The following is a 27,263-nucleotide window of genomic DNA, read 5'->3' on the forward strand; positions in this document are numbered from 1 at the left end:
CTGAATTTTACCAGAAGGTATGTTCCTTTAAGAGATTTTAATTTGTCCAACATTTTAAGTTTGCCAAATCGAAAATTCTGGACTTGCCATATACTCTCCACATCCAACTTTTGTGAACTATGGGCAAATGTGTGTTAGTGATAAAACTATTCAGCTTCTCATGCCACTTGATCCCTGTAAAAGACTTGCTCCATCCTCTTAGCTGAAGCTTCCATAGGTCCCTTACTAAATAAGCCACATAGACTATATTCTTTCCATTGTTTTAGAAAGGCATGGTTCAATGTAATGTCCACTATTGTAAATGCTTTATTTTTTCACCCCAAAACACAAATACCAAATAGAACAAGAAATAGGATGGAATTAGTAACATCTATATACCTAGTTCAGCTCCTGCAACATATTAGGAAATCAATGAAACATAATACTCAAAATAGATCTTCCTTATTAAAGACAATAAAAGAATAAGATCATTTCAACAAGGGTTGGAAACACTGATTTAATTAAAAGATATATTTAAATTATTGGTGGAGTTCAACCATAGGAGAGCTAGGATAAGAGGCATATCAGGGTCATGTGGCCCTTGGCATCCATATGAGAGAATGTGGCTAGTGAGGAGTACATAGCCGATCAATCCTCTACCCTAGGGATAAGAGTGGATGGCATCCCTCTTGGCCATCATGTGACTCTTTGTTATCCATACAAGGTAGTGTACCTAGTGAGGAATCGCATAGCCATTCCCCTCTTCCACTGCCACCATTATCCTCCTTATGATTAGAGTCCCTTGACATAATGGCGACCAAGGTATAGGCTCGAGGAAACTTCAGTAGGGTATCTGAAGCTTCCTTCGCTTCTAAGCCCAAGAGCAGGGCACTCCTTGCACCCCCTTAGCCTCATGGGACAATCTGTCACCAAAATGAGGTTGTGTGCTTAGAAGAGGACCTCACAACAGTTTCTCCCTCCTACTCCTCTATTATTCTTACCATGATTCATTACAGAAAACACATAAAAAATTAGGCATTGTTGCATGTATTCTTCAAATAAGAAATCAAATAATAATGGTATCATATTCATACAGGTTGTAAGAAATAAATTATAAATAGGACCATCACTCATTAGCAAGAAATCATATAGAAGACCCACAATGTTGCTTATTATAATAATTGATACTTCATACCAATTTATAAATTATTAAATAGTCCTCAAATTCTCTATGCTTGAGTGAGATTGCTGTGTGTAAGATCTGATTGGTTCAATGTGTCATATCTTCACTAATCAGATGGTTGTTGTTGAAAGATTAATGTTTGCATAAATGATTGATTAATTGAAGGAATTCCTTTAGTTTGGTGATTCAAGGCATTTGTGTGTTACAATTAAGTACTCAATGATTAGATGATTGAAAAGTTATGATTTAATGAATGCCTGTTTGATATATCAGTCGATGATGATTGAATGAATGTTGATTTGATAGAGTGATGCTTGATTGCTGAATTGCACAATCCCATGATTAAATTATGATTGATGTGGATTTGATAATTGTTTGCTTGATCTTTCTCATTGATTGTTTATAATATATATGTTTGTGCAAACTAGAGGTTGTTCTGCTCTTAGAGGTGCTGCTGCTTGTAATCCATGGTTAGATACCTTCCTACAAGGAAGTCTCCTCCTTTAGATATCTTTATCTCTCTTTGAAGAGAGACGTGTAGTGCCTCTCGTGTTTGCAGTTTGAACCTTATTATATTTTGATCTGAGAGATACTTGATACTCTTCTTATTTGTACTTTGAGATGACCTGAGGGTCGGATGCTATACTTTGATTTCAGCATCATAGATGCTATACTGCTATGCTGTTCAGTTTATCATATCTGCATGTTGATGCTATTTTGAGATGACAATAGGTCTATGATGATATCTGGTTATCTGGTATTTTGAACATATTTCTGATTCTATCATGTGATGGATTTCATGCTATGGACATTTACTTTATTCTTGCTTCTCTATGCTTTATGTAGACGTGTGTGGTGTAAATGGATTATTTTAGTGTAATTGAGTAAATGGTTAAATTAGGCATTTAATACATTTATTGCTTCGACTATGATATTATATGAAATTGCACTTGATCATGTGTTTTAGTGTGCAGGATTTATATCCCTGGCAGTGGCACCTAGAGATAGTGATTCAACTATTCATATTTTACCAATGTCACCCTTGTATGGTCGACGTATCCTTATTTTAATTGTTTAAATCAAACCTTTCGGTGATTATTAAATCCAAACTCATTTGCATTATATGACCAGACCAGTGAGCGTGTCTGTGCATTTAGAGATTCGCACTGTCGCGAAAGTTGTAAAGGGAATTTCTTTGATTTTGGGTTTTTGGGCTTTAAATTTTATTGAATTTAATTTTTGGCAGCTTTGCCATAGATGAATTCCTATTTTTAGGAATAGCTTATTTTAGTTTGGGTCAATTTGGAGTCTAGTTAGTCCAACTAGCTATTTGCCTTAATCAATTATTCACTTAAAAAGTGAATAAGTATGAAAAGAGGAATTTAATTCCTCACTTCTCACTTTTGCAAAACACAAATTTGAGAGCTTTTTGAGAATCCTCTTTTGGAGGATCACGTTTATGTTCGTTGTGAGAGTTGTGGACGTGGGATCTTCGCAAGGTCGGTCCCGTTGGATCCAGCTCAGGTAGACCTTGCTTTGTCGAGGCTTCTGGCTATTTCAGTAGGCAATTTATTTTATTGTGTTGTTTTCTATTTCAGCCCCTTTTGCTGTCAAGTAGGGCTCTCCCGTTTTCTTGTTTCAACTCAGATTTTGTATCTATTTTTGGTAGTTGTTTGTCTAGAGGCTAAGCAATAGTGTTCCTCTCCATTTCTGTTTGTTGGTTCTGCCTGGTTGGTCGTGTATGAACGTTTTCCTAGTTTTTGGGATGAGGGTTGTGGGTTTCGCACCGTTATGCTAGCCGTTTTTGCATACGGTATCCGAACCCAAATTTTATTGGATTTTCAAGGCTTTTGTGCCCAAAGACCAAATGGGTTTTAATTTCAAATTTTTCCAATTTTTTGGAATTTTACCTCGTTTTGTGTGCCGCCGAGTTTTCTCGAGTCTTCTTGTCATGTTATTGATCGCAGACTTGGATCATCCGTAGGATGTCAGTCATATCATTGTTGCACTTTTTATGTTGCATTGGGATGTGTGTCGCATCTGTTCTCTCGAGTTGTTATTCGATTGAGTGTTATTTCTGCTTGTGTTCTCATCCAGCCATTGTGTTTGATCTTTGTGATGGTGGTGCGCCACACATGAGCACATGTGTGTGCAATTGTCGGGTGACTTGTGAGGCTCGATTTCGGTGGAATTATGTTCATTTGGGGTTGGGTTGGGAATATGCATGCATACAGGCACTCATCATGTGATGAGTATGGGTATGTAGGGTAAGGTTGATGTAGGGGCTTCTAAAACATCAATGGTGTCCTAGCCCAGGTTGGCATTAGGAAGTTTCTGATAAATGATAACTAAAGAAAATTGTTAGAGAATTAAACAAGATAAGACTGCTAAAGTCGGCCTCCCGAGGGTGGTGCTGCGGGGAATGGTCAATGACACAGTCCATGCGGTTAAGCCATGGACGAAGCATGTCAACCTCCCTAGGGAATACCGAGGGGAACGGTTTGTTAGCATGTTACCAACTCTCCACCAAGAGTCCCTACATAGTTATCCATTGAGTGTCTAACTAGGACCTGTTGTACTTGCATTGTTGCATGGTCTTGTTTTCAGTCATCATTACTGTTTGGCATGAGTGATAGCCGTGGATGTTTGCTATGGTGTGTTTGTGGTTGGATCATTATCTCCATCAACACGGCGGGATTGGACCCACAGGTTTCACATGGTTGGGAGGCGTAGCTACCTTCACCATAGCTGGGGACCGATGTACAGAGATGGTCTATTGTCCCAGTGCGATCGTTGCTGGATGTTTTCACTTGGTACTTCAAATTCTAGAGTATGCTTTCTTGTGATTTATGTTTTTATTGGGATGCTTGTATATCTTGTTTTGATGATGTTAGTTTATTGAAGCACTCCCTTATTATGATGTTTGGCATATGATAGATGATGTTATCTACTTAGTTCGAGTATCTATTGCTTTTGGTTAGCATGTTAGATTTCTTGTTCTTATGATGTTATTACGCTTTAGTAGTGACATGCTTATAAGACAACTCCGACTATCCAGTTGGCAGTTTGGGATGTTTCACGTGGGGGATGGCTAGGACCTTCAAGGTCTCATGATGCTATTACGATTGGGAGGAACCGTACACTTAGCTTGTTATTTTTGTACACTGTGATGTTGCTTTTAGTTATTTCCTTTCACTACGATGTTAGATGGTTAGACGTCGTTTCCGTCTTGTAGTTATTGTCCAAGTGTCCATGCCTCGACTGTGGATTCAGTACTTCCCGGTGTGGAGGTTCTAACTTCTTGTTTTATCCCTTGATTTGTCCTTAGAGCTTTTCTTGTTGTTCCTGGGCGACCATGCATCAGCATTGGGCGATACTTTAAAGTATTGCACGCCCAAAGGAGAAATATTGTACGACCCCTGATTGTATCGCACGCCTTAAGGAGAAATGTCGTGCAATACTAGAAAGTATCGCACGCCCATTGAAGAAAGGTCGTACGATACTTATGAAGTATCGCACGCCTTCTTGAGGAGTGTCACCCAAACCCTGAAAGTATTGCGCTCCTTCATTAGAAAGGTCGTACAATACTGGCAAGTATCGCACAATGCTGAATTAAAGTATCGCCTGGGTTTTGGAAAAACCTGTCTAGGCGGACAGTGGGCACTTTTAGGTTTGACTAGAAGTTTTTCAAAGGTGTTTTGGATACCCTTTGTGGTGTTCTCGAATACCTCGGAATTGCATTTTGAATTCGGAATGTTTCCGGATTCAAAATTGTGCGTCCTTCCGTGGTTAGCCGTTTTGGTCAATAGTGGTGTTTGAAGATCCGTTGGTATTTGGATGTTTGTTTTGTCTTCCATTGCGATCTTTGTGATCCTCATATGTTATATGTCGTGTGCATCCATACTTGTTTTAAAAAAAAATTATCTTGGCTTATATTTATCCTTGTTCCAAGGATCTCCAAGCGGGGCATTACAAGACGCCTCTTTGAATGGAGATAACTCTTTAAATGGACATAACCTTTATTAATAACCCCTTTTCATTAAAATCATTGGTCTTCTCTGTCATTGCACATAGAGCATATTAATTACTGCCCTTAAACATATTAATCATCGTCTTTGCCTAATTAAATTAATCACTGCCTTCATTATTATCTTGTTTTTAAAAAAAATTATCTTGGCTTATATTTATCCTTGTTCCAAGGATCTCCAAGCGGGGCATTACAAGACGCCTCTTTGAATGGAGATAACTCTTTAAATGGACATAACCTTTATTAATAACCCCTTTTCATTAAAATCATTCGTCTTCTCTGTCATTGCACATAGAGCATATTAATTACTGCCCTTAAACATATTAATCATCGTCTTTGCCTAATTAAATTAATCACTGCCTTCATTATTATCTCTACTCCTTGCTCTATCACCACTGCCTTAACCTTTATCTCTGTTCATTGCTTTCTCATCACTGCTTCTATCGCTAATTATATCTTCTTGTATGTCTGCTATTCAGATATAATCCCATGATACCCCCATTTCTAGTCCTGCTTATATAAATTCAAAAGCCCAAGAGGTGCGACTATATGAAATGTGGCAACCATTCAAATTTGGTCTGCCTTCAATAATTATTTTATTTCTTCCCTAAGTTTTTGGGCAATTAACATTAATTTTAAATCTGATTTAGGTTGGCCCTTCATACAACTAAATCCTATATAAATCATTTTATTCTTACTAGTTAGATTGGCTCTCACAGAATTGCCTGGGGTTTTATTTATTTTATTATCATTATTATCAAACTTCTTTTTCCTTTGGTCGGCTCCTCATAGCCTGACGAGGTTATGGCATTCAATAACTCTGTTCATATTTATTAATCAAGTATAACCATTGAATTCCAAGAATCTCCTCCATATCCATGCTAATAATATGGAAATCAACTTTCATTATTATCTCTGCTCATTACTATATCACCATTGTCTTAACCTTTATCTATGTTCAATGCTTTCTCATCACTGCTTTTATTTATTCTCCTTATATGTCTGTTATTCAGATATATTCCCATGATACCGGCGTTTCTAGTCCTACTTATACCATTTCAAAAGCCCAAGAGGTGTGGCTACATGAAATGTGCCAACCATTCAAATGAGGTCTGCCTTCAATAATTATTTTATTTCTGCCCTATGCTTTTAGGTGATTAACATTTATTTTAAATCTGATCTAGGTTGGCCCTTTGTACAACTAAGGCCTATATAAATCATTGTATTCTTATTAGTTGTGTTGGGTCTTGTAGAATTGTCTGGGGTTTTATTTATTTTATTATTATTACTACTATCAAATTGCTTTCTCCTTTGGTCGGCTCCTCATAGTCTGAAAGTGTAATGGCATTCGATAACTCTGTTCATATTAATCAAGTATAACCATTGAATTCCAAGAACCACCTCAATCTCCATGGTAACAATATAGAAAGCAACCTTCATTTTATACTCTCCCATCCTCAACTCCCTTTGGAGGACCTTCTTAGTGTAAGGGAGAATTGTTCCACTAGCAACATTTACATCAAACCCCTCAATATCCTCAGTCTTCAATCCCAGTCTAGTCAATGCTTCTTCATCAATGTAACTATAAGTAGCCCACTATCAATAGGGATTGTCAACTTTTTTCCTTTCAAGACTTCCTCTAAGATGGAAAGCATTCTATCATGGTCATCCTGAAAGTTCCACAAGTGTACTTCCTAAATACCTTTCTCTTTAGTGTACATACCGCACCTCTTCTACCTCTTATTCAGGTTCAGCCTCATCACTTTCTGTATCTTCGTCAGAGACTGTCTCTATGTAATGAATTGGTCCTTCACCCAAACACCTATACCCTGGCTGCCAAGGCTCTTGCCATGTAAAACATAGCTTCCTCCTTCGTAGCTCATTTATATACACCTTTGCTTGCCTTAGCTTAGAGGAAAAAGCCTAAGAAGGTGGTACATTCTTCTACGAAAATCTCTTGTACAAAGTAGGAGGTTTTGTTTTCTTGGAACAAAATTTGTCCTTAGTCACCGAATCCTTTAGATTCAAGGCTCTCGTGAGGGCTTCTTGCAGTGTATTTGGGTCAAATGCACTTACTAAACCTTTGAGAGTTTCAGCCAAGCCTTCTACAAATAAAAATGAGCCTTCTTTCAATTACATCAAGAACCATTACTACAAGTTTTTGGAACTCTACTTCAAAGTCCTACACTTCACCATCTTGCTTCAACTAAGCTAGTTCTTTGAAGTGAAATTCTAGATCACTTCTATTAAATCTTTCAGTCAACTTTTTGGCTGAAGTTTTCCAATGAATTTATCATATCATTTCCTTGAGTTATCATGCCTTATAACCTAAGTCACAAGGTTCGAGTTCGAGTTCGAGTTCGACCACTATGACGTTTGGATGAAGTTCGACAAGGTTCAAAAATTCAAAAAAAATCAACATTAAATTTGCTTTATATATATTTTTATAATATTTTTCAAAATATAGGTATATCCAATAAATTATTAAAATAGTTTAACATTACAACATTGGTTTGAAATCTTTATAAAAGTATATCGCATTTTGAAAATAAATACAAATAAAATTGACTTTCAATTTTAAAACCATTATTTATAAACAAAATATACTAATTTAACTACATTTTAGAAGCACAAAAGTAAATTACATCGATATTTTATTTTAACTTAACAAAACAATAAAAAATAATAAAAAATTCTTGAATTTATTACATTTAAAATTACACAAATTAAAATAATAAAGAATAAATTATAGTAAATATTAATATTGTTTAAATAAAAAATTAATACACTTAAAAATAATAATAAATTTTCTTTCATACTTAACAAAATTAGAAAATCATAACATACAAAGCAAAAATACGAAATGTAAAACTATAAGATTAAACATTGAACAAAACTTAAAATGTCAAATGCCAATCAAATAATTAAAACACGGGAATTAAAACATGAGAGTTCTGAGACGAGCAGTTTGCATTGCATAGCATGCCCTAAAATTTGACCTCGACCTTAGAATGAAGCTCAACATTTACAATTCTAGGATGAGCGTGCCCTGAAATTTGTCTTCGGTTGTAGAATGGATCTCGACATTCACAGTTCCGAGATGAACAGGAATCTTTGCTAAGCCTGAATAATTTCCTCGTTGCACTAGCTGAACGGTATAATGAACGGAGACCAATATTTCAAAAAAAATTAGCGAAAACCCCCAAAAAAACCTGTAAAAAATTATTTTTTGCTTTATTCGAATTTCAGCCGAACTTCTGCAAATTTAATTATTTTTTTATGGGTTTGTTGAATTTCGAACCTCAAGCCAAAAATTCAGCGAACCCTCTGACACAACTTATAACCATTCACGAGCTATCCCTTCAAGATGTAAGGTGGCAAATTTGATCACCTCTTCTTCGAACAACGGATTTAATGAGAAGCGTGTGACTAATTTCTGCAATGAGGCCCTTCCTAACAAGCTTGTAGAGCCATCAAAGGTTGGGATGGTGACCTTTCCTAAGAAGTGTTAAATGTCCTTCCCTTATATGCTTTCCTCCCATGTCCTATTGCTTTCATGTCATAATAACCCCTAAAAGTCAAATCTGCATGTACAACAAGGCCTAAGGCATAGTGTGTATCATAAAACCTTGATACATCCTCTTCTAAGTCATGTTCTTCCTCCACATTGGCTATCGCATCCTCGTCTATATATATAGACCTGAAGGTCCTTATGCTTGTTGGGGCCAAAGATTTCTCCTTTCCTAGAGCTTTCTCACCACTTCAGCTGCTCTCATCTTCTTTGCTATGTAAAGGCATAACATTGCTCACCTATTGACCCAAATCTTTCAATAGTTGCACCATTTCTCCCCTAATATCTCTCATCCTAGACACAATTTCTCCCCTAATATCTCTCATCCTAGACACAATTTCTCCAATCTCTTTCATGAAAACCTAAGTATGATCTTCTTCTTTATCCCCCATGCCAACTCCCTACCTCTTCTCATGCAACAAGTAGCATTGTTCCCTATCGCTCATAAGCAACCTACAAGTTGGCAAGTCGAAGGGCTCTAATACCACTAAAAGACGCCAACTCAAATATCAACTATACTCAAATCTAAAAATACATCAACTCATAAAAATGTCAGACATTTAGACAGTAATTGAATGACAACAGGTAAGAGATAGACCAATTCATATTCAACAAAAAACAGCATTCATGATTACATCTTTATCTCAATAAGAACAGTAATATGCTCAAATAAAATCATAAAACTGAATATGCGACCCTTCCCATAAGAAACCTTACATAAACAACATATAAGTATTGAAGTCTTTTAAGGAACCTGACAAGTCATACACTGGGGAATCATAGTTCCATACTGATTGAGAATTGACCAAAATGGTGATTTAAAAACTTTCTGAGAATGGCATATTGGCCTCAGACTACCCTAATCTTCCCCATGCACAATCTGATTATTTAATTACTAGAAAATTCCACCATCACACAAAATCCTCTAAAACAAATATACACTAACGACAGAAAAGAAACTTTATTAAAATCTACACTTCCAACCCATTCTCAAAAAGGCTCGCATTGATTGGCTGCAGGAAGGGGATAGAAATACTGCTTTTTTCATCATTTTGTTCAAGCTCGTTGTAATAAAGGGTATATTTCTTCTCTTGTCACTACTGAAGGACTTCAAATTTCTTCTCAATCTGCTATGACCAAGGAAGCCCTTCAATTTTATTCTAACCTTTTTACTGAGGATTCTCAGCATGTAGCTAAGGAGAACTTAATTCTTTCATGCATTCCTTCTCTTATCACCAATGCCATGAATGATTCTCTTCTTCCTCCAATTTTGATATCTGAACTTGAAGAGGTTGCGTTTGGGATGAATAAAGGTAAAGCTCCAGGCCCAGATGGCTTCCCTATGGAATGCTTTCAAGAATTTTGGGAAATTATTAATATGGATCTCTTGGAGGTGGTTAAGAAATCCCTTCAGAATAAGCAAATGCTCTGTGCATTGAACTGTACTTTACTAACTCTTATCCATAAGAAAGAAGGTGTTGACAATCTTGACTCCTTTCATCCCATTGCTCTTTGTAATGTTGTGTACAAAATTATTACCAAATTGATTGCTAACAAACTCAAGATATGCCTTCCAATTGTGATTTCAAAGGAACAAGGTAGTTTTGTGGTTGGTAAGCAAATTCTTGATGGAATTGTTATTGCTTCTGAAGTTATTCATTCTATGCATACATCAAAAGAGCGAGCTATGTTCATTAAGTTGGATATGGCTAAAACTTATGACAGAGTCAAATGGAGTTTTCTCCAAAAGATCCTCTTGGCCTTTGGTTTCTGCCAACAGTGGGTAAACTAGATTATGAGTTGTGTTACCTCAGCTTCTTTTTCTGTTCTAGTGAATGGTGTTCCTTCAGAGCCCTTTGGTGCCTCTAGAGGACTTCGCCAAGGGGATCCTATTTCACCTTATCTCTTTATCATTCTAGCTGAGGGTTTGGGCCGCTTTCTTAAGCTTCGTGCTCACTAGGGTTTGATTCATGGGTGGAAATGGGGTGTTGGCTTGCCTCCTATTTCGCATCTTCAGTTTGTGCATGATACTTCATTTATGGGACAGGCCTATCTTCAAGAAGCTACTTCTTTTAGGCATGCTTTGGATGTGTATCTTGCAGCTTTGGGACAGAAAGTTAATGAGAACAAATCCTCCATTTTTTTCTTCAATACTCCCCAGGCTATTCAGAGGCGTATTACTACTATTTTGAGGTTTCAGATTAGGTCTCTTCCCTTTGTTTATTTGGGTATTCTTCTTACTGTTGGTAGATATCCTAGATCTTCCTAGCAAGTTTTGCTTGATAAACTATGGCAAAAGGTTAATCATTGGACTCATCGATGGCTATCAACTGTTGCTCGCCTGACTCTATTAAAATCGGTTATTCAAGCCCTTCCTATTTACAGGTGTTTTGTTCAGGCTGCTCCTACGTATTTTCTTCAGGAATTTGATGCTCTGTCCCGTCAATTCTTTTGGAGTGGGAACCTTTCAACTTCTAAATGGAGTCTGGTTAAATGGGAAACAGTGTGTAGACCTCAGAAGGAGGGCGGCCTTGGCTTACGATCACCTATTTTAAATGGACAAGTTCTCACTGCAAAACTTTATTGGCGTTGGTGTACTAACCAACATCAACTTTGGGCTCGTATTCTCACCCATAAGTATTTTCCAAATATTGATGTCGTTGAAGTTCATCACTTTCCTCTAGAAGGGAGAGGATCCGTGATTTGGAATATGCTAAAGTTTGGAGCTTAGTTGGTTTAAAATGGTTTCTTTTGGATTTGTCATTCAGGATCACAAGCTTTATTTTGGCTTGACTCTTGGGATAGGCACCCTCCTATTCTTACCACTCATCCTTAGCTACATGCCCTCTATCAAAATTTTAGTGCTGTTGGTTGGGACACGATTGATTTTTATAAGATAGGGTGTGTTAGAGGTTTGGCTCCTTCCTTTTGTTGGAAACACCCTTCTGAATGGCCTCCAGGAGGATTTGAGGAGGATAGGAAGGAGTTGTTTCAGATTTTGCAGTCTCGTGAGTGTACTACTTTGGTTGGTAATGATGTTCTTGCTTGGGACAGTGAAGATTTCTCTGGAAAATTTTCAGTGTCTACAGGATATGTTGAGCTTCTTCCAGAGACGTTGGGGGACATTCAGATGCCTTGGTGGAAGCAAGTCTGGTACAAGTTTTTTTGGCCCAAATGTAACTTTTTATGTGATTGGTGGTCCATAGCCGATGTCTTGCGTGGGATAATTTATGCAAGCGTGGCTTCCAAGGACCTTCAATATGTGTTCTATGCCGAACTACTGAAGAAAATATCTCTCATCTCTTTTTTCAATGCTCTTTCACTAGGCATACTTGGCACTCTTGGTGGAATGTGTGGAACCAGTCCTGTTGGCATGTTTCCTCACTAGCAGAATTCTTTGCTCGTTGGGGTAAGGCTCCTGTCAAGACTTCATTTCTTCAAGTTTCCTGGACTCTTGGACCCTCCTTTATTAGTTGGCATATCTGGTTGGAAAGGAACCGTCGTATCTTTAAGGATGAGTTTTTAGAGGTTCCTCACTTATGGAGGGAAATTCTCCATTCTTTGGGGGAAAGTGTTTCTACAAAATGTGACACTTCTGAGGCCATGGAACCAAGGGAGGATATTTTCAATAATCGTCTGAATATTCCTCCCACATGGAAAATTGCTAAGAAAGATGTGTAGACATCCCTTGCGAAAGATAAATAGGGTGGGGAAGTGGAGTGCCCCTCCGCAAGGTATTCTTAAAATCAACACGGATGGGTTTTCCAAGGGAAATCTAAGCCCTGCTGGCATTGGTGGTGTTGGTAGAGATAGTAAGGGGGATGTCCAGTTTGTGTTTTCTATTTATAAAGGTCGTCACACTAACAACCTGATGGAGGCCATAGCTATTTTGTATGTTGTGAAGAATGCTTGTGACCTTGGTTGGAGAAGGCTTATCTATGAATCTGACTCACAAGTGGTGATATGTCTATTGAATCAGCAACATTCTGAAGTTGTTAGTTGGAAGTTAGCTTTGATTGCGGACCAGATTCATAATTTGTGTACTTCTTTAGAGTCTGTTACTTTCACTCATATTCCCATATGAGTAATTGGAACATTGTTGATAAGACTCAACTTCTTTGGAGGCTTCTGACCATATGTGTAATTGGAACATTGTTGATAAGACTCAACTTCCAAAGGATTTGTCTCATCAACTTGATCGCTTGGTTGATCTTGATAGGGTTGTCTGATGCCCTTTCCCTATTTGTTCTTGTTTCTCTTTCAGCTTGAATAAATTTTTACCCCTCCATTATTTCAAAACTATCTGTTGTACATATTGATTGTGCTAACTCCAACAATTGCTAGTTCTAAGCAAAGCCTCCTGTCATGTCCCCTTTCTAATGACATAATTTTAACAAAGAATTTGCCTATCACCGACTCTCGTAGGAAAATGATTGTGGAAAGAGGGTCATTTGATTTCCAGATGATTACATTTGTGCTTCCGGAGAATAATAATTCAGTAACTGGGGCCTACTTGTTCTATTATTAAATTAAGGTTGTACTTTAACTTTATAAAGTTATTTATTTAATTTTATAAAGTTTAATAATAAAAGTACATCATAAAGGATAATTCCGGAAAACTTCCAGTAACTTCTCAGTGAGTGAATAAATAGAGGACATAAGGCACCCATTTGGACAGGGGGGTTTTGTGAATTCGATTTCGATTCCATTGGAGCGATTTGTAGCCATTTGGTCTGCAAATTCTCAGACTATCTTTGGGAACGATAACTCCCATTGATAAACAATTTTGAGGGTGTGGAATATCACCCGAATTATTGCACTTGGAGGTAGCATTCAACTATTTCGAGTTGGGCGAAATTTGTGGCCTAAGGCCAACATCCAAAGGGATTTAATTGTGAGGAGTTGGATTGCATATCTTGTGAAAATCTACTGCACTGCGGAAAGGATTTCTTCATCTAGAAACTGACGAGCTGAGCAAGACATATTTTAAGAATTTGCCATTGATAGGAATGCATCATTTTTCAGTTCGAAATTCATAGTAGAGACAGCGAATTTGTTTGGATTTTTTGCAGCACTGTTTCCCGTCAGATCAGGTGCTCCATCGGTGAGCATTTTCGTCACCTATTGATGCAGAGCCACACATGATCATATAGGGCATGAGACATCACAAATCGCAGGTCCGCGAGTCAACTTGAGGAAACAAAAATCGGCGGAATTGTTCTTGCAAACGATTTTAATCAAGGTCGAGCCAGGCAAGATATTCTCGCCATGCGATTCAAAGTTCAAGGTGTTATTAAGCGGCAACCACGACCACAGTCGGGTTTAAAACGGCAGATGTTCGAGAGGTTTTTCCTGCGGGTCTGAACCCTATCACAGCGAGTTACACATTCCAGACATCGTTGGATTTACTCCTATCGACTCCATTGGCATTCATCACGGACCAGGTTCCCAAAAGGTTTATTACATGTTTCTTCGTTAATGTAACGTCAGGCTTATATATTGAAGAATGAATAAAATGTGCAAACTGTTTACTATATCATTTGCCGTAATTATTGAATGATCTTTCCATAGCAGAGTTAGACTTTAATATCAATATCACTGATTTGCTTATTCAGTCACAACAAAGATTTCCTAGTTTCATATCAGATTTCATTTGAGTCATATCAGTGGTTTCAAGTTTGTCTGCTAATTATTTGACGAAATGTCTAACCCATGAAATAGTAAGATTTTGGTGTTGGGAAGAAGGTATAATCCTGCAGGGAATATTTCACCTCCCTTGGCTAATAACACTATTCTCCCTAGTTACCAGATTCATGCCCAGGAGGCCAGATTTGGGTCCGGGTCTGATCCGGATTCAGATTTGTGCCGATCTAGGCAGGATACAAGGATCCTGCCCAGATCAATGCAAACCCACACGAATCCTCGAGGATCCCACACAAATCCACATGAATCCTCAAGGATCTCGAGAAAATCCGTGTGAATCCTCGAGAATCCAATGCAAATCTGCGAGGATCCACAGACAAGCCAAGGTTTTAAGTGGGTCCAACTTATTTTAATGACTTTTTAAATTTTTTTGGCCTCCTAACCCTAAAATGACCCTTTTAATCAAGATCCAAATACATTTTACCTCAAATTTGTTCTCTATTTCGCTCTCATTGTATATTTCCTTTTTCTTTTTTTTATATAGATAATGCATACACACACACACACACCCGCGCACATGAACCCTTACGAATCATAATGGGAAAAAAAATACAAATCCACAGATCCAATTTGCATGCCCAAATTGGATTTGGATCCCGAATCGGCAACTAAACTATTCTCCCTTCAAAATGGCACTATGTCAGACCTTGCAAATTTGAGGAGATAATGCAGTTTGAAGAGGCGCCAGAATTTCCTAGAAAGTCTCTGGCATTCTGGCAACTCTGTCCAGAAATCAGGTCAAAATAGGCTACCTCTGGATCAGCAACTTCATTTGATGAGTGTTATTCCTCGTTATATTCTCTAGCTCCAACTCCTTTCTTACTTATGATATTTTGTCTGTGAAAGCAAAGCATTTGTTTAATGCAGTTTGTAGCCAAAACATTTGATGCTGGGAAAGACCAAATCATACCTATATAGCCACCTCAAATAAAACGACCACAAAAGGAAAAACTGACCAAGATAAATAGAAGATCATTTGAGATGCATTTTATCAAGAATTCATTAAATATAATTCCTATTCAAAGCAGATCTAGAGCAGATTAAAAGGAATATATGTGTAGATTTTAAGATGGATTATTGCAGACTTATGAGCAGATATTTTTGAAGATCACAAGCAGATTTAAAGAAGCATTATTGCAGACATCTGAGCAAAGGTTTTTGAAGATCACAACCAGATCTATAGAGGCAATTTTGAGCAGATTTATAGACGAGGGTTAGCTATGATTCAAGAGGTAGATCAAGTATTTATCACAACATTCTTTGGAGGTCGGTGCCTCATATTCAAAGAGATATGTGTCTCTTGCTGAGTTGGTACTCAATTGTGGGGATTGGTGTATCGTGTGGAGTTGGTGCCTACAAAGATTGTAAGAAGTTTATAATACAAAAGCAATATCTTGCCACTGAAGGTTTCCACATAAATAATGTGTTTTTATATTTCTACTTGCTACATCTTGCATTTGAGGTTGATTAAGTTTTTGAAGTATTGCTACTGTGATCAATCATGTTTTGAAAAGCAAATGTTTGTTACTATGTTGATTCGGTCCCCCTCTCAGTATAACCATGTGCTCTTGAATAAGAAACCAATCAATCATTTATAGCACCATATCATGAATGTATTGGTAAGGTAGGCAGAAACTGATTTTTAAGTCCCCCTCTCGATACAATCATGTGCTCTTCAAATATAAGAAACCAATCAATAATTTATAACACCATGTCATGAATGTATTGGAATGGTAGGCAGAAACTGATTTTTGACCTCTATTGTTTTTTTATTTAATGAAGATCCATTAAAAAATTCTATTAAAAAATACATTATAAAAATAGCATGTATATGCCAAATGAACACTTGCCTGTATGTATTGTATGCCTTTATCTGTCAACCATTCAAGAACTCCTTGTTCCAAAAAAGATCTGACAATGTTCCCATGCCCATTTGGTGCCTCAATTATTTTCCAAGATGATTCCATAAGGATTTTGTATTCCTCTCTATCACTCAAGCTGCTGACACAAGGCAAACTCCCTTGTGTTACAAACCATACCTGCATTTCAAGGATACAGCACAGATAAAATTTCTCAGAGGTCAATGAAATACAAATTCTGATATTTGTGGGAAATAAATTAAGTAAATTAAGCAAGCAAGATTTTTCATTTAAAAAACAAGATTGAAGAGCTTATGAATAAATCAAGGTTAATGGCAATATTGCATTCGATGTTAGCAGGCATAATGAAAGGGAAGGATTTCTCGAAACACTCAATATCTTAGCCATAGGTAAACTGCAATTCTGCTAGTTATGTGATATGATTAGCTTTATTGATTAATCCTCCTTAATGAATGGGAATTCTAGAATAGTCCAAAAGAACGTTTGGACGCAAGAAACAGATGATACCAATTTATGGAGTTGGCAGTTACGAAGTGAAGTAAATAACCCATCCTAATTTCCATTAAACAATAAAGTTACCATCATAGAACAGGGACCATCCCAGTTACCGTCATACAACAGTTTGTATATAAACTATATACATCCAAAGGCTCATTGAAGAAATGACCTTAATGGCAAAGACCCTCGTCAGTCACACTAAATGTAAACAGTCAGATTACATTAGAAAATAAGGGTTTTAGTAAAAGCCATTAAGCCTATATTTATATAAGGTCCATCCTTTTCCTCAAACAGTAGGAATCAAGAGAACCTTTGAACTGTTAAATATTGTTGGTAAACGGCATATTGCAGACAATCAATATAATGAGTATTAAAAATTAAAACCCAAATATTGAAAGAAATAGGATAGAAAACAGGCAACAACTAGCTACAATGCCTTGACAGCATTGGAATATAATTTTTCATCATCCGCAATGTGGACAGTCCAAACCCTTTACTGTTGTCTTCACATTTCAGTTATTTCGTCTTTCATTTCATGTAGATTATAATAAAATGTGTCATTCTCTTTCCTTGTAAGATATATTTTTCATTCACTTGAATTTAAACACTGACCATGGTCCTCGACCAAGCCCAACTCTAAGGCTGTTCATAAACTATTGAAATCCAAACTTTAATAAACAACAAATGTAATGTCTCCTTTTCACATCACCATGGTTGGTGGTTTGGATTAGCTTATCAGTGGTCCTCATAGGCTAAGTCAATTGGATAGAGAGTCCCATTTGCCAGATCAAGAGACTCTTTTCCTTCTAGAGGTCAGAAGAATTCAGGATTGCTCTTTGTTTGGGGAAGTTAGGTACACTTACTATTTATAGTAAGAAATTTATCCAGCATTTCTATATTTGGCAGGGCACTCGGACCGGCCTCAGTTGCAGTGTTGACCATTGGCATCTTTGTTGATCAGGTATTCAAGGATTTACTAATTATAACAATTCAGGGGTTGATAGAGAAGTAACCCTACTATTTTTAGTAAGGCAGTTGCCTGCACAATGGAAGCAGTGGTTGACCTACAGGATTAGACGAAACAGAAAGATAATGAGTAATCAATGAGATATTAAAGTTATAATGGCACTAAAGAGGTTATAACTTATTTCTTAACAGTTATATTATAAAGTTAATATTTAACTTTATAAAATGTTATTAAGTGAGGGGCCATTAAGATTAAATAAAAAGTACACATTTATCATGGCATAACCTACGATCTACACAAAAACAATTATTGAAGTCCATTATAAAGTTCATGAAGTAAATGGGAACCACAAGACATCATTAATAAGCATTAAATGCTTTATTTACATTCGCACCCAAATCAAGCATTATTTACAAAGTTAAATCAAAGCCATTCTGCAAGTCAATAATGTGACTTATTATAGAAGCATCATGATCGAGCCATATTGAGGAAATATAAAAGCCAAGGGAAGGAAATTGAATGGTTTATGCTATTGACAATTGGCTTTTCTTATTGAGAGTTCTTGGGCTTTGAGCCATGAAACCTAGGGATTTTGTGAATTCCGGCATTGGAGGATGTTAATTTTCTAGTGTTGTGCAATTCTGAGACTGTCAAAGATCAGTTGAATTATTGCTTGCCCGTGGGCTTTAGACAAAGGCCCAAGTTGTGTTATTTGGTGAAGAACCAAAGAATTACCGAAGGGTTTGAGCTTCACAAGAAGTGGCGATTGCAGTTCTAGCAATGACAAACCAGTAGCTGCAATTTGCGGCATTATTGAAGACTAATTTTAATATATTTGAGGCCACCATAACAATCCCAAGCCTCACATGAGCAGCTGATGCTTGGGCACCAGGTATCTAGGCCAAATCAACTAGCATTTGGTTGCTTTCTTGTCACCACTATGACAAGTACAATGGTGTGGGGATTTAGTTGATTCCATTGTGGAAAAATCAGTGAATAAGCTGACTGATCACTTTCAGCTGTCACGTTCATGGATAAATGTGTATTTTTTATGCAGGAGCATCCTAGGCTTTCTTGCAATCCTGCATGTTGGACCCAAGTGACAGTGGTTTCCAATTTTCCTGTTGCTACCAAGTTGTTCAATGGAGGCCGAGTTATTGTAGCTCCTAGTGGATGCCAAGTTACTATAGCTCTTGGCGGAGGCCGAGTTATTGTAGCTCCTAGCGGATGCCGAGTTACTGTAGCTCCTAGTGGGTGCCGAGTTATCGTAGCTCTTAGTGGATGCCGAGTTACTGTAGCTCCTAGTGGGTGCCGAGTTACTGTAGCTCTTAGTGGATGCCAAATTACTGTAGCTCCTAGTGGGTGTCGAGTTACTGTAGTTCCTAGTGGATGCCGAGTTATTGTAGCTAATGGATGTCGAGTGTTCCTATATGTGTCGAATGCTAGTATTGGTTTTGGTTTTGTTCATGTTGAGTTGTCTATGAACCGACTTTTGGCATTTAATTTATGTATGGGTATTTAATTTCTGTTGTGACCGTCTTATGGCTCAAAATATATTTAATGTGAGGGATTTAATTTAGTTTGTAATGCACTGGGCCGACTTGTGGCTTGGTTGGGTATAAATAAAGGGTTTTGTGAAAGTCTTTAGCATAGCTAGAGAATTCATTCATTCGGAGGAGTGAAGGGGATTGTGTAGATGCAAATTTTGAAGAACTAGGGCTGCAGCATAAGAATCAAAGGATTGCTGGGTAGACCTGAGGGTACAAGTGTGGATTTCTTGGTGTTCTTATCCAGTTGGGATCTGGACTAGCTAGAATCAAGTTTGTAAGTGGATCTTGTTGGATCTTGCAGAACTGTGATTGTAATTGTTGTTTGTATTTGGCCCTAACTTGGAAGGCCTTACAGCCGGGCGTATTGCATGTAATCAGTTATATCTATCAATAAAGAGTTGTGATTTGCATCAGTTCTTGCATTATTGTGGTTTTGTTGTATTTTTGTTGTGTGGTTGTTTGCTGGGGGTTTGGACATCTCCTTGGGGATTCTCCTGCCTTGCACTGCATCAATTTTCATAAGAAAATTCAAAAGAACAGCTTGTCTTTCTAAGTATGTTTGGGCATAAAAGAATTGTATATATTTCTAATATGAAATCAAAACTTTTCCAACCCTTAAAAGTTGCATGCCAAGTGCTTGTATCATAGAAGCATAAATCATTTTGGGAAAAAATCGGCAAATTAGAGTAGGATATATTGAAAAAATGGTGAAAAAAGAATATAAAATTGAGAAAAAATCGAATTTACGAAAAAATTGTAAAAACATGAAAAATACTAAAAGATTTTTTTTTTTTTGTTTAAATTAAGGGCAAGTGCAAGTGAATAGTTGAGTTGGTGTGTAGGCATGTCATTAGGTGCAGAGTTAGCCTTATGATCCCAATGCTATGCATCCACTTCGGTTCAAGTCACACTTGGTCATCACAAATCTTATTATGATCTCGGTGCTACACATCAACTCTAGTTCGAGTCACAAATGGTCACCACAAACCCTTTTGGAAAAAACCCTTTGGGAAAATGGCTCTCAAGCTACACTATGGCCGACCATTCCTTCAGCATAAAGACAAGCATTACAACAGCCCTTCCAAGTGGCAATGGCCTTTCAACAGACAGACACAACACACAAACCGGGCTCAAAACTAGTGGTAGTTAGGCTCACAAAGAAATGAACCACTCAGCTACAAAAAAGAAACAATGACCATAGATCCTCAATACAACCCCTAGTACAGAACTCACAAGCTCAAACTCGAGGGAATCAATAGGGGTATGCCAATTAATGCATACACAAACCTTTCAGCTTCAAACTTGTAGAAAACAAATTTTGGAAACCAAAGACTCCGTATGCAGTGGGCCAACAATGTGAGAAAGAGGTTCACACTATTCACTTAACTGTCGTTAAGGTTCTTGTAGAAAACAGAGACTAGCGCTCCTCAATCTCAGACCTTCGTAACAAAGCTTTTTTCCTGAAATGGAGTGGACTTTGGCCAACTCTAAGAAAGATTGGGAAATGGGTTGCAACTCAATGGGGAAATTGTTGCATTATTAAAAATAAAACCCCTTCCTAATGGGTTTTAATTTTTACCTAATCATTTGAGGGTTATCAATCAGGATTGCACCTATAGCAAGATGTAAAATCTAGCTATCCTATTGGAACATGGAAAAACTCGTAGGCTATTGGTAGTCCTATAGTGAGAGGGAATCTCTGGGATTAAAAGATTGGTTCCTTTTTGGTATCACCTAAAACTAAACTTATGTGGAAAAAGGGTGAGAAATGAGTGATTAAAAATAAATACTTAAAACTTAAATGAGGTGATACACCTGCAATTTATATGCAACTTTAATTAAATGAACACAAATTACCCACAATACCAATGGTTCACAATACCCAAACAAGCATGCAATTACAAAAGTGATTCTATGCAAGGACCCATAATCTTTTACTTTGACTGGGAAACCTAGGCTTTACCTATTTTCTATAGAAAGAATAATGACACGAACAAAGACCTGCAATTACAAGTATCAAGATTCAAAAATGCAATAAGGAATATACCTAAAGTGCGGGAAAACACAACACAAGCAAAAATCCACAATACTCCGACAAGAATCAATGAGAAGGAAACATTGAATTTGTATAATGAATGCTGAAAAATCTCTGCTACAAAGTTCTCCCACAGTAAAACTCACAAGTTTGCAATATGAAAAAAATGAGCAAAAAAGAAGAGACCTCAAAACGAGGAGAAAATACAATAAATGGAAGCCCGAAACCCTAATTCGAATATGAAAAATATGCATGAAATGAAAGACTCAAAACTGCTCCAACTTGTGAAGAAACCCATCAAAATTGCCCTCAATTCCATGTATAACTGATAGATGACTGAAATCTGCCTCCAACTGCTCAAATATCACCTAAAGAAATCAAATATCATATTTACACTATATTTTACATATTATGTGCATATATATTTAAAAAGTAACATTTCACTTTAATGTTTTTAAATAAAACATTAAAGTAAATCTCAACATTAAATTAGACTATGAAGTACATAAAGTCACTTAAGTGAAATCAAAAGGCCACTCAACATTAAATTATAACATAAAGTGCAGTGTAATGACTTAAATCACTTAGGTGATAAAGTAACTTAAAAACATAATGTAAAGTCATTCTAAGTTATATTTTTCAGAAAGTGCAACTCAACATTAGAATATAAGGCCAATATTTTAAATATGCAATGGGACTTGGAGAATGCACTTTTTGGGCACTTAAACTTTGATATCTTTTGACTAATAACTCCGATTAAGCCTCAAGAGGTATTGAATCGAAGGAAAAATTGAAAGCAAGAGATTCAAGGAAACAAAAAGGCTAAAACAATCTAAACAAACACTCAAAAACACAAAAGGGGACTTTGAAGGCCTTAAAAATCAAGTATAAGCTAACAAACTAGAAAACTAAAAAAGACTTGACGAGAACCTTCATTAAAACAATTCATTATATGGATTGGGAAGGATTGGTTGATCAATCTTGGCAAATCAAATAGTGAATTATCTCAGAAAAATGTGAAACACAATTGGAAAAGTTTCATACTGTTAGCAGAGTTCTCTTGTCTCTATTTTTTTATGGTTCCATTTAATTGCTCTTATTGTTTGTTCTTCTTGCTAAAGCCATGGATAATATTCGTCATCTAAAAGGAAGTCCTTCAGTATTCAATTCTTAAAAAAAAAATCTTCCTGAACACTATTTTGGAAGGGTAGATATTTTATATATTCATTTAGAGAGAGATACATTTATATCAAGTATTCTTTTTAACATTAGATATGTAAAAGATTTGTAAGAACTTGTGACAAGGTGTTTTCAGGGACAAAAGGGAGTTTAGTGGTGGTTCTATTTTAATGGAGTGAGAGATTGTAGGAGTTTTCAGAGTGATAGAGGATAAAGAACAACCATGTTTGCATTTATGTCTGTCCATATTTGAAGATGTGCTCTTCATTGCAAATCCAATGGGTAGTTCACCAATTTGCATCCTTACACGGACTTCTTCTCCATTGCCTCCTCATGTTGTTGAGACAAACCCAGATACAAATATTATTGCACATACTATCACAACATCCCCTATCCCACCACCATGTTGCTTAATGTACTTTCAGCTTTCAATGCTTCTTCATCTAATGAGGATATTGAGGAATATCAATGTGAAGAGATCAAAGAAAAAAAAAAGGATCAATTGTAATCTTTGAATAAGTAGGTGAATACAAGGCCCGTCAAAGTACTAACAAAGATTGGTCGAAATTAGTGAAAACGGAGTTGCAAGAACTATCTACTAAAGTGTCACAAGGAGTGTGGGTCTGTTTATGACTCAAAGCCTTGTCGAGTTGGAGTTCAGTGAAATCAACACTATGTGTGCACCCATGATTGTGGGAATTTAAACAACACTATTGGAGAAACATTCGTGGGTTTTCTATAATTTAAGAAGGCATTGGATGGAGGTTTCAAGCTTCGCCAACCTTCTTTATTTGGTTATGCATATCTATCTCCTCATTTTCATTTTCTTGTAACAAACACCAATTGGATTTATGCACGTTGACATTCTGGATAGTCGGATGAAAGTGATTTTCCCATTTCACTTTCAAATCTGTTATACTCTCAGTAGATGGTGAGACAACAAGATGTGTTGTGAAGTTCTCGGTCTCTATTTGATGGTTCAAAAGGAAACACCATCGAATAGAACTTATAGTACAGACTCCACCTCCATCACTTTCAGATGAAAGTATATAAATTATTACATTTAACAAAACTAAGTGGAGTACACATGTTTTGGTGAACACTCAGAAAAAGATTTGACATTGTTTGGTTTACACAATTTGATTTCAAGCAGAACCGAACACTCATTTTGATACGATTTTAAAATCCTGCCATTGTGGGCACTCTGATGTATGGTTTGAATTTGTCATTACTGTTTGGTGTTATTTGAAAGAGTTAAGCCTTAGACTTACAAAGACACGACTTTTAAAGAGAGAAGCGAGATCTCTTTCATTTTGCATCATGCTTTCTTGGTGTTTGCTTCCTTGGCTCTATCATTGTGTCATTGTTTCTATTTTGTTTGGCATCATGCTTTTTTGGCATTATGCTTTATGTGTTCTTGGCTCTATTCATTCGGCATTCTATCCAGGAATGTTAAAGCATTGCTACATTGCTTAGATTCGCCTCCTAATATGTTATGCTTATTTTTCTTTTTCTCTCAAACACTAGATGTGATAATTCTCCGGGATTGATTGTTATCATGTAGTGATTTAGAATCTTCATTTTGATCTTCTTGTTTGTGTTTTGGTATCACAGTGCATGCATGTGCCTAGTTTGCTCAAAGGTTGATTTTGTTAACATTACATACAGCTATATTGGCTGTGTTGCTTACTTACATTGGTATCATACAGATTGGGTGGCATTTGCATATCCTATGTTACAAATGGTTCAAATAAAATGGTGCGCTAGAGACAACTAAGATGTAGTTTCATTGCATTGGTTGAGCTGAGGTATTTAGAACTTGTGTTGAGGAGTGGGATGTTGAAATTCTTGCAAGAGTTGGACAGTGAGATGAGTCAGTCTGGTAGCGATGGCAGAAATTTTTTATGGATCCTTCCTGTGAGAGTTGGAGCCAATCTGTAGCTGCAATATAAAAGCTCTGTGTTGATTAAAAGCTAGTATTAAAGAGTTATGCTATAAATGCTTCTATTTAGTCTTGTAGTAAAAGGAAAGACTAATTTAAAGAAAATAACTTTTTGAAGTTGCAAATTTTGGTTTGACACCAATATAGAGATAAGTATTCCATTATTATAAATCATGAATTTTAAAATAACTGGAAATAGTATATGCAATGGCATTGATCTCTATGATTGATTGATCTTAATCTCTATTGGTTGCAAGACACAATGGGACTATGTAGGTTGGATAAGGATGTTGCTTTAGAGGGAGTTATTTTAGCTTCAGAGGGAGGTTTTAATTTGTCATCCTTATTGCAGTGATCAAAGTAGGATTGAGAGGGAGTCCTTATAAAATCCCTGCCATTCTTGCATATGTTGTTAATATTTTGGTATTGTAGATTTTGAGACTCTTGTTGGAAAAGAGTTTCAGTTGTTATTTCCTTTCTTGTGATTCTTGCGTTGAGGCATATATAAAATTGTGAAATACAAAAAATTGTAAGGACAACATGACAACTCTCACTTATGGGAGACTCATAATGAGCATGATTTAGAGAGAGTCCATGATGTCATCACATTGAGAGATTTTGTGATGGGAATTGAAAGTCATGTTAAGAGAGTCCTTGAACATATCACATTGACAGAATCTGTGATAAAATGTTGATCGTAAACCTTACTATCTTGTCATGTTCAGAGATTCCATGACAACATCATGTTGAGAGGTTTGTGATGAAAGCTGGTTATAATCCTTGCAGGCTTGTCATGTTGAGAGATTCCAAGACAGCATTACATAGAGAGAGCCCATGATGTAAGGGTCTTGCAAGAGTGTCGTGTTGAAAGATTTCATGACAACATCACGTTGAGAGAGTCCGTGAAGAAAGTTGATTGTGATTCTTACAGGTTTTTCATGTTGAGTGATTCCATGAATTATGTTTTTGTTTAAGGGTCCGTTTGGTTCGTGGAATTGTAGAAATCTTGATTTCTACAATTCTTGATTTAGCGAAATCAAGGTTTTGCAAATCTTCATTCCTATTTTGGGATTTTACTTGAACTGCTTGTTTCACTCGAAAGATGAGTGGGAAGACACATTTTTATGTCTAAGCTTGGAGTCACAAGTAGACTCCAAAATGTGGTCCAATCTATTGCGTTTACACTCCTCAAAAAGCATAACCAAGTTTTGATTTTCAATTCCTACTTGCTAGTAGGAAGTCTGAAATTCTAATTCCATTTTGCCAATTTTGGAACAAATGCAAAAAATTTCAAATCCAGATTTTGACAAAGCCAATTCCTGTTATCTTCCATGAACCAAACGGACCCTAAGAGTCTATGTCAATAGAATTTATCATTGACATTTTTGGTTGCAGCCTTGTGTGTCTGATTAGCTAAAGATCTCTCTCACTAAAAGGGAGTGCTGAAGATTGTAGCTGCGATAGAGATCTTTATCTCTAGAAATATGGGCGTTATTATCATTATGGTCACCTTCATCAGCTGACAAGGACATTTACGATAATAATTGTAATATTAAATATAAAGACATATGTCATAGGACATGCGTTGAGGCATGGAAATACGAAGAGTTGTGTATTTAAAAATGAAGAGTCATGTTTTGGGAAATTCAAGAGAACTTTGGTTGTAATGTGAAGAGTCTCTCTATTTCTTATAAATATCGCATCAAGCGAAGAACACTATATACTTAAACATTTTATTATCAATAAAGTGATTTTTTTGTTTTGTGGTTGGGTTTTCCCTTCAATATTAGAAGATTTTTCCTAGGGTAACTTCTAGTGTATTTTGTATCTATTATGTTTTCACCAATGTTTATCATTTATTTTTGGGCAAAACATAACACGGGAAAAGACTATCAGTTCTTATCCCAAGGACAATGAAAATCCTTTCATGGAATGTTGGGGACTGTAATGCCCCTAACAAAGTTCGTTTATTCAAGCGATGTCTTGATCAGACTCGACCTAAAGTTATTCTCTTACAAGAGTAAAAGTTAAGTGGACAAGATTTGGATGTTTTTAGCAACTAGTTTAGGCAATGGCATTGCTCTTTTGTTGAGCTCAAGAACCCTCAAGAGGACAAGGCCTAGTTTGGAATCTAGAAGTTAATGACATTATTGTAATAGCCTTCGCGGGTTTTTGGTACTTGGCTCATGTAGTTTTTAAACAATTGAATGGTGGCTTTGATCTCTTAAATGTCTTTGGCCCTACAAGCAAAGGTGGTTTACTGGATCAATGGGAACAAATTTCAAATATTCTTTTTCAACGTCAAGACAACTTTTTTGCCATTGGACAGGATTTTAATTTGATTCTTCGCCCAATTGATAAATTAGGGGGTCTAGGCTAGGAGAGTGCAAAGCAAAGGAACTTCAATGACATTGTTACTCATAATAATTTGGCCGAAATTCCTTTCCAGTCTAGGGATTTCAACTATACGAATAGAAGGCATGGCTTTTCAAACATTGTTGATAAGCTAGATAGGTTCTTCATAGCATTCTACAAACATTCTACCTATAACAGGGTCGGATCACTTCCCAATCAACTTATGTATTGTGGAAGGTGTCATTCTAGATTGTTGCCCTTTCAAATTTGAAAAGATGTGACTTTGGTCTAAAGGTTTCAAAGAAATGATCCAACATCGGTGGCTGATATCTCCACAGTGGGAAGGTAATAAAGCTTTTAATTTTTTTTAAAAAATTCAGTTCTTAAAGGATCA

At 36.6% G+C, this 27,263-nt stretch overlaps 1 protein-coding gene across 1 annotated transcript in view; it reads right to left on the reverse strand.

Annotated features, from left to right (window-relative positions):
* The window catches only part of LOC149553020 (16S rRNA processing protein RimM family), a 159,563-nt gene that overhangs the window by 11,257 nt on the left and 121,043 nt on the right, over window positions 1–27,263 (reverse strand). The window contains exon 9 of the mRNA XM_089788537.1: window positions 16,314–16,502. Coding sequence (XP_089644663.1) covers window positions 16,314–16,502 — 189 coding nt within the window. The remainder of the gene's footprint in view (window positions 1–16,313; window positions 16,503–27,263) is intronic.

This window comes from Cupressus sempervirens, chromosome 6 (genome assembly GCF_028749045.1).
Source record: "Cupressus sempervirens isolate cs-2001-9-10 chromosome 6, ASM2874904v1, whole genome shotgun sequence".
Lineage (NCBI taxonomy): Eukaryota > Viridiplantae > Streptophyta > Pinopsida > Cupressales > Cupressaceae > Cupressus > Cupressus sempervirens.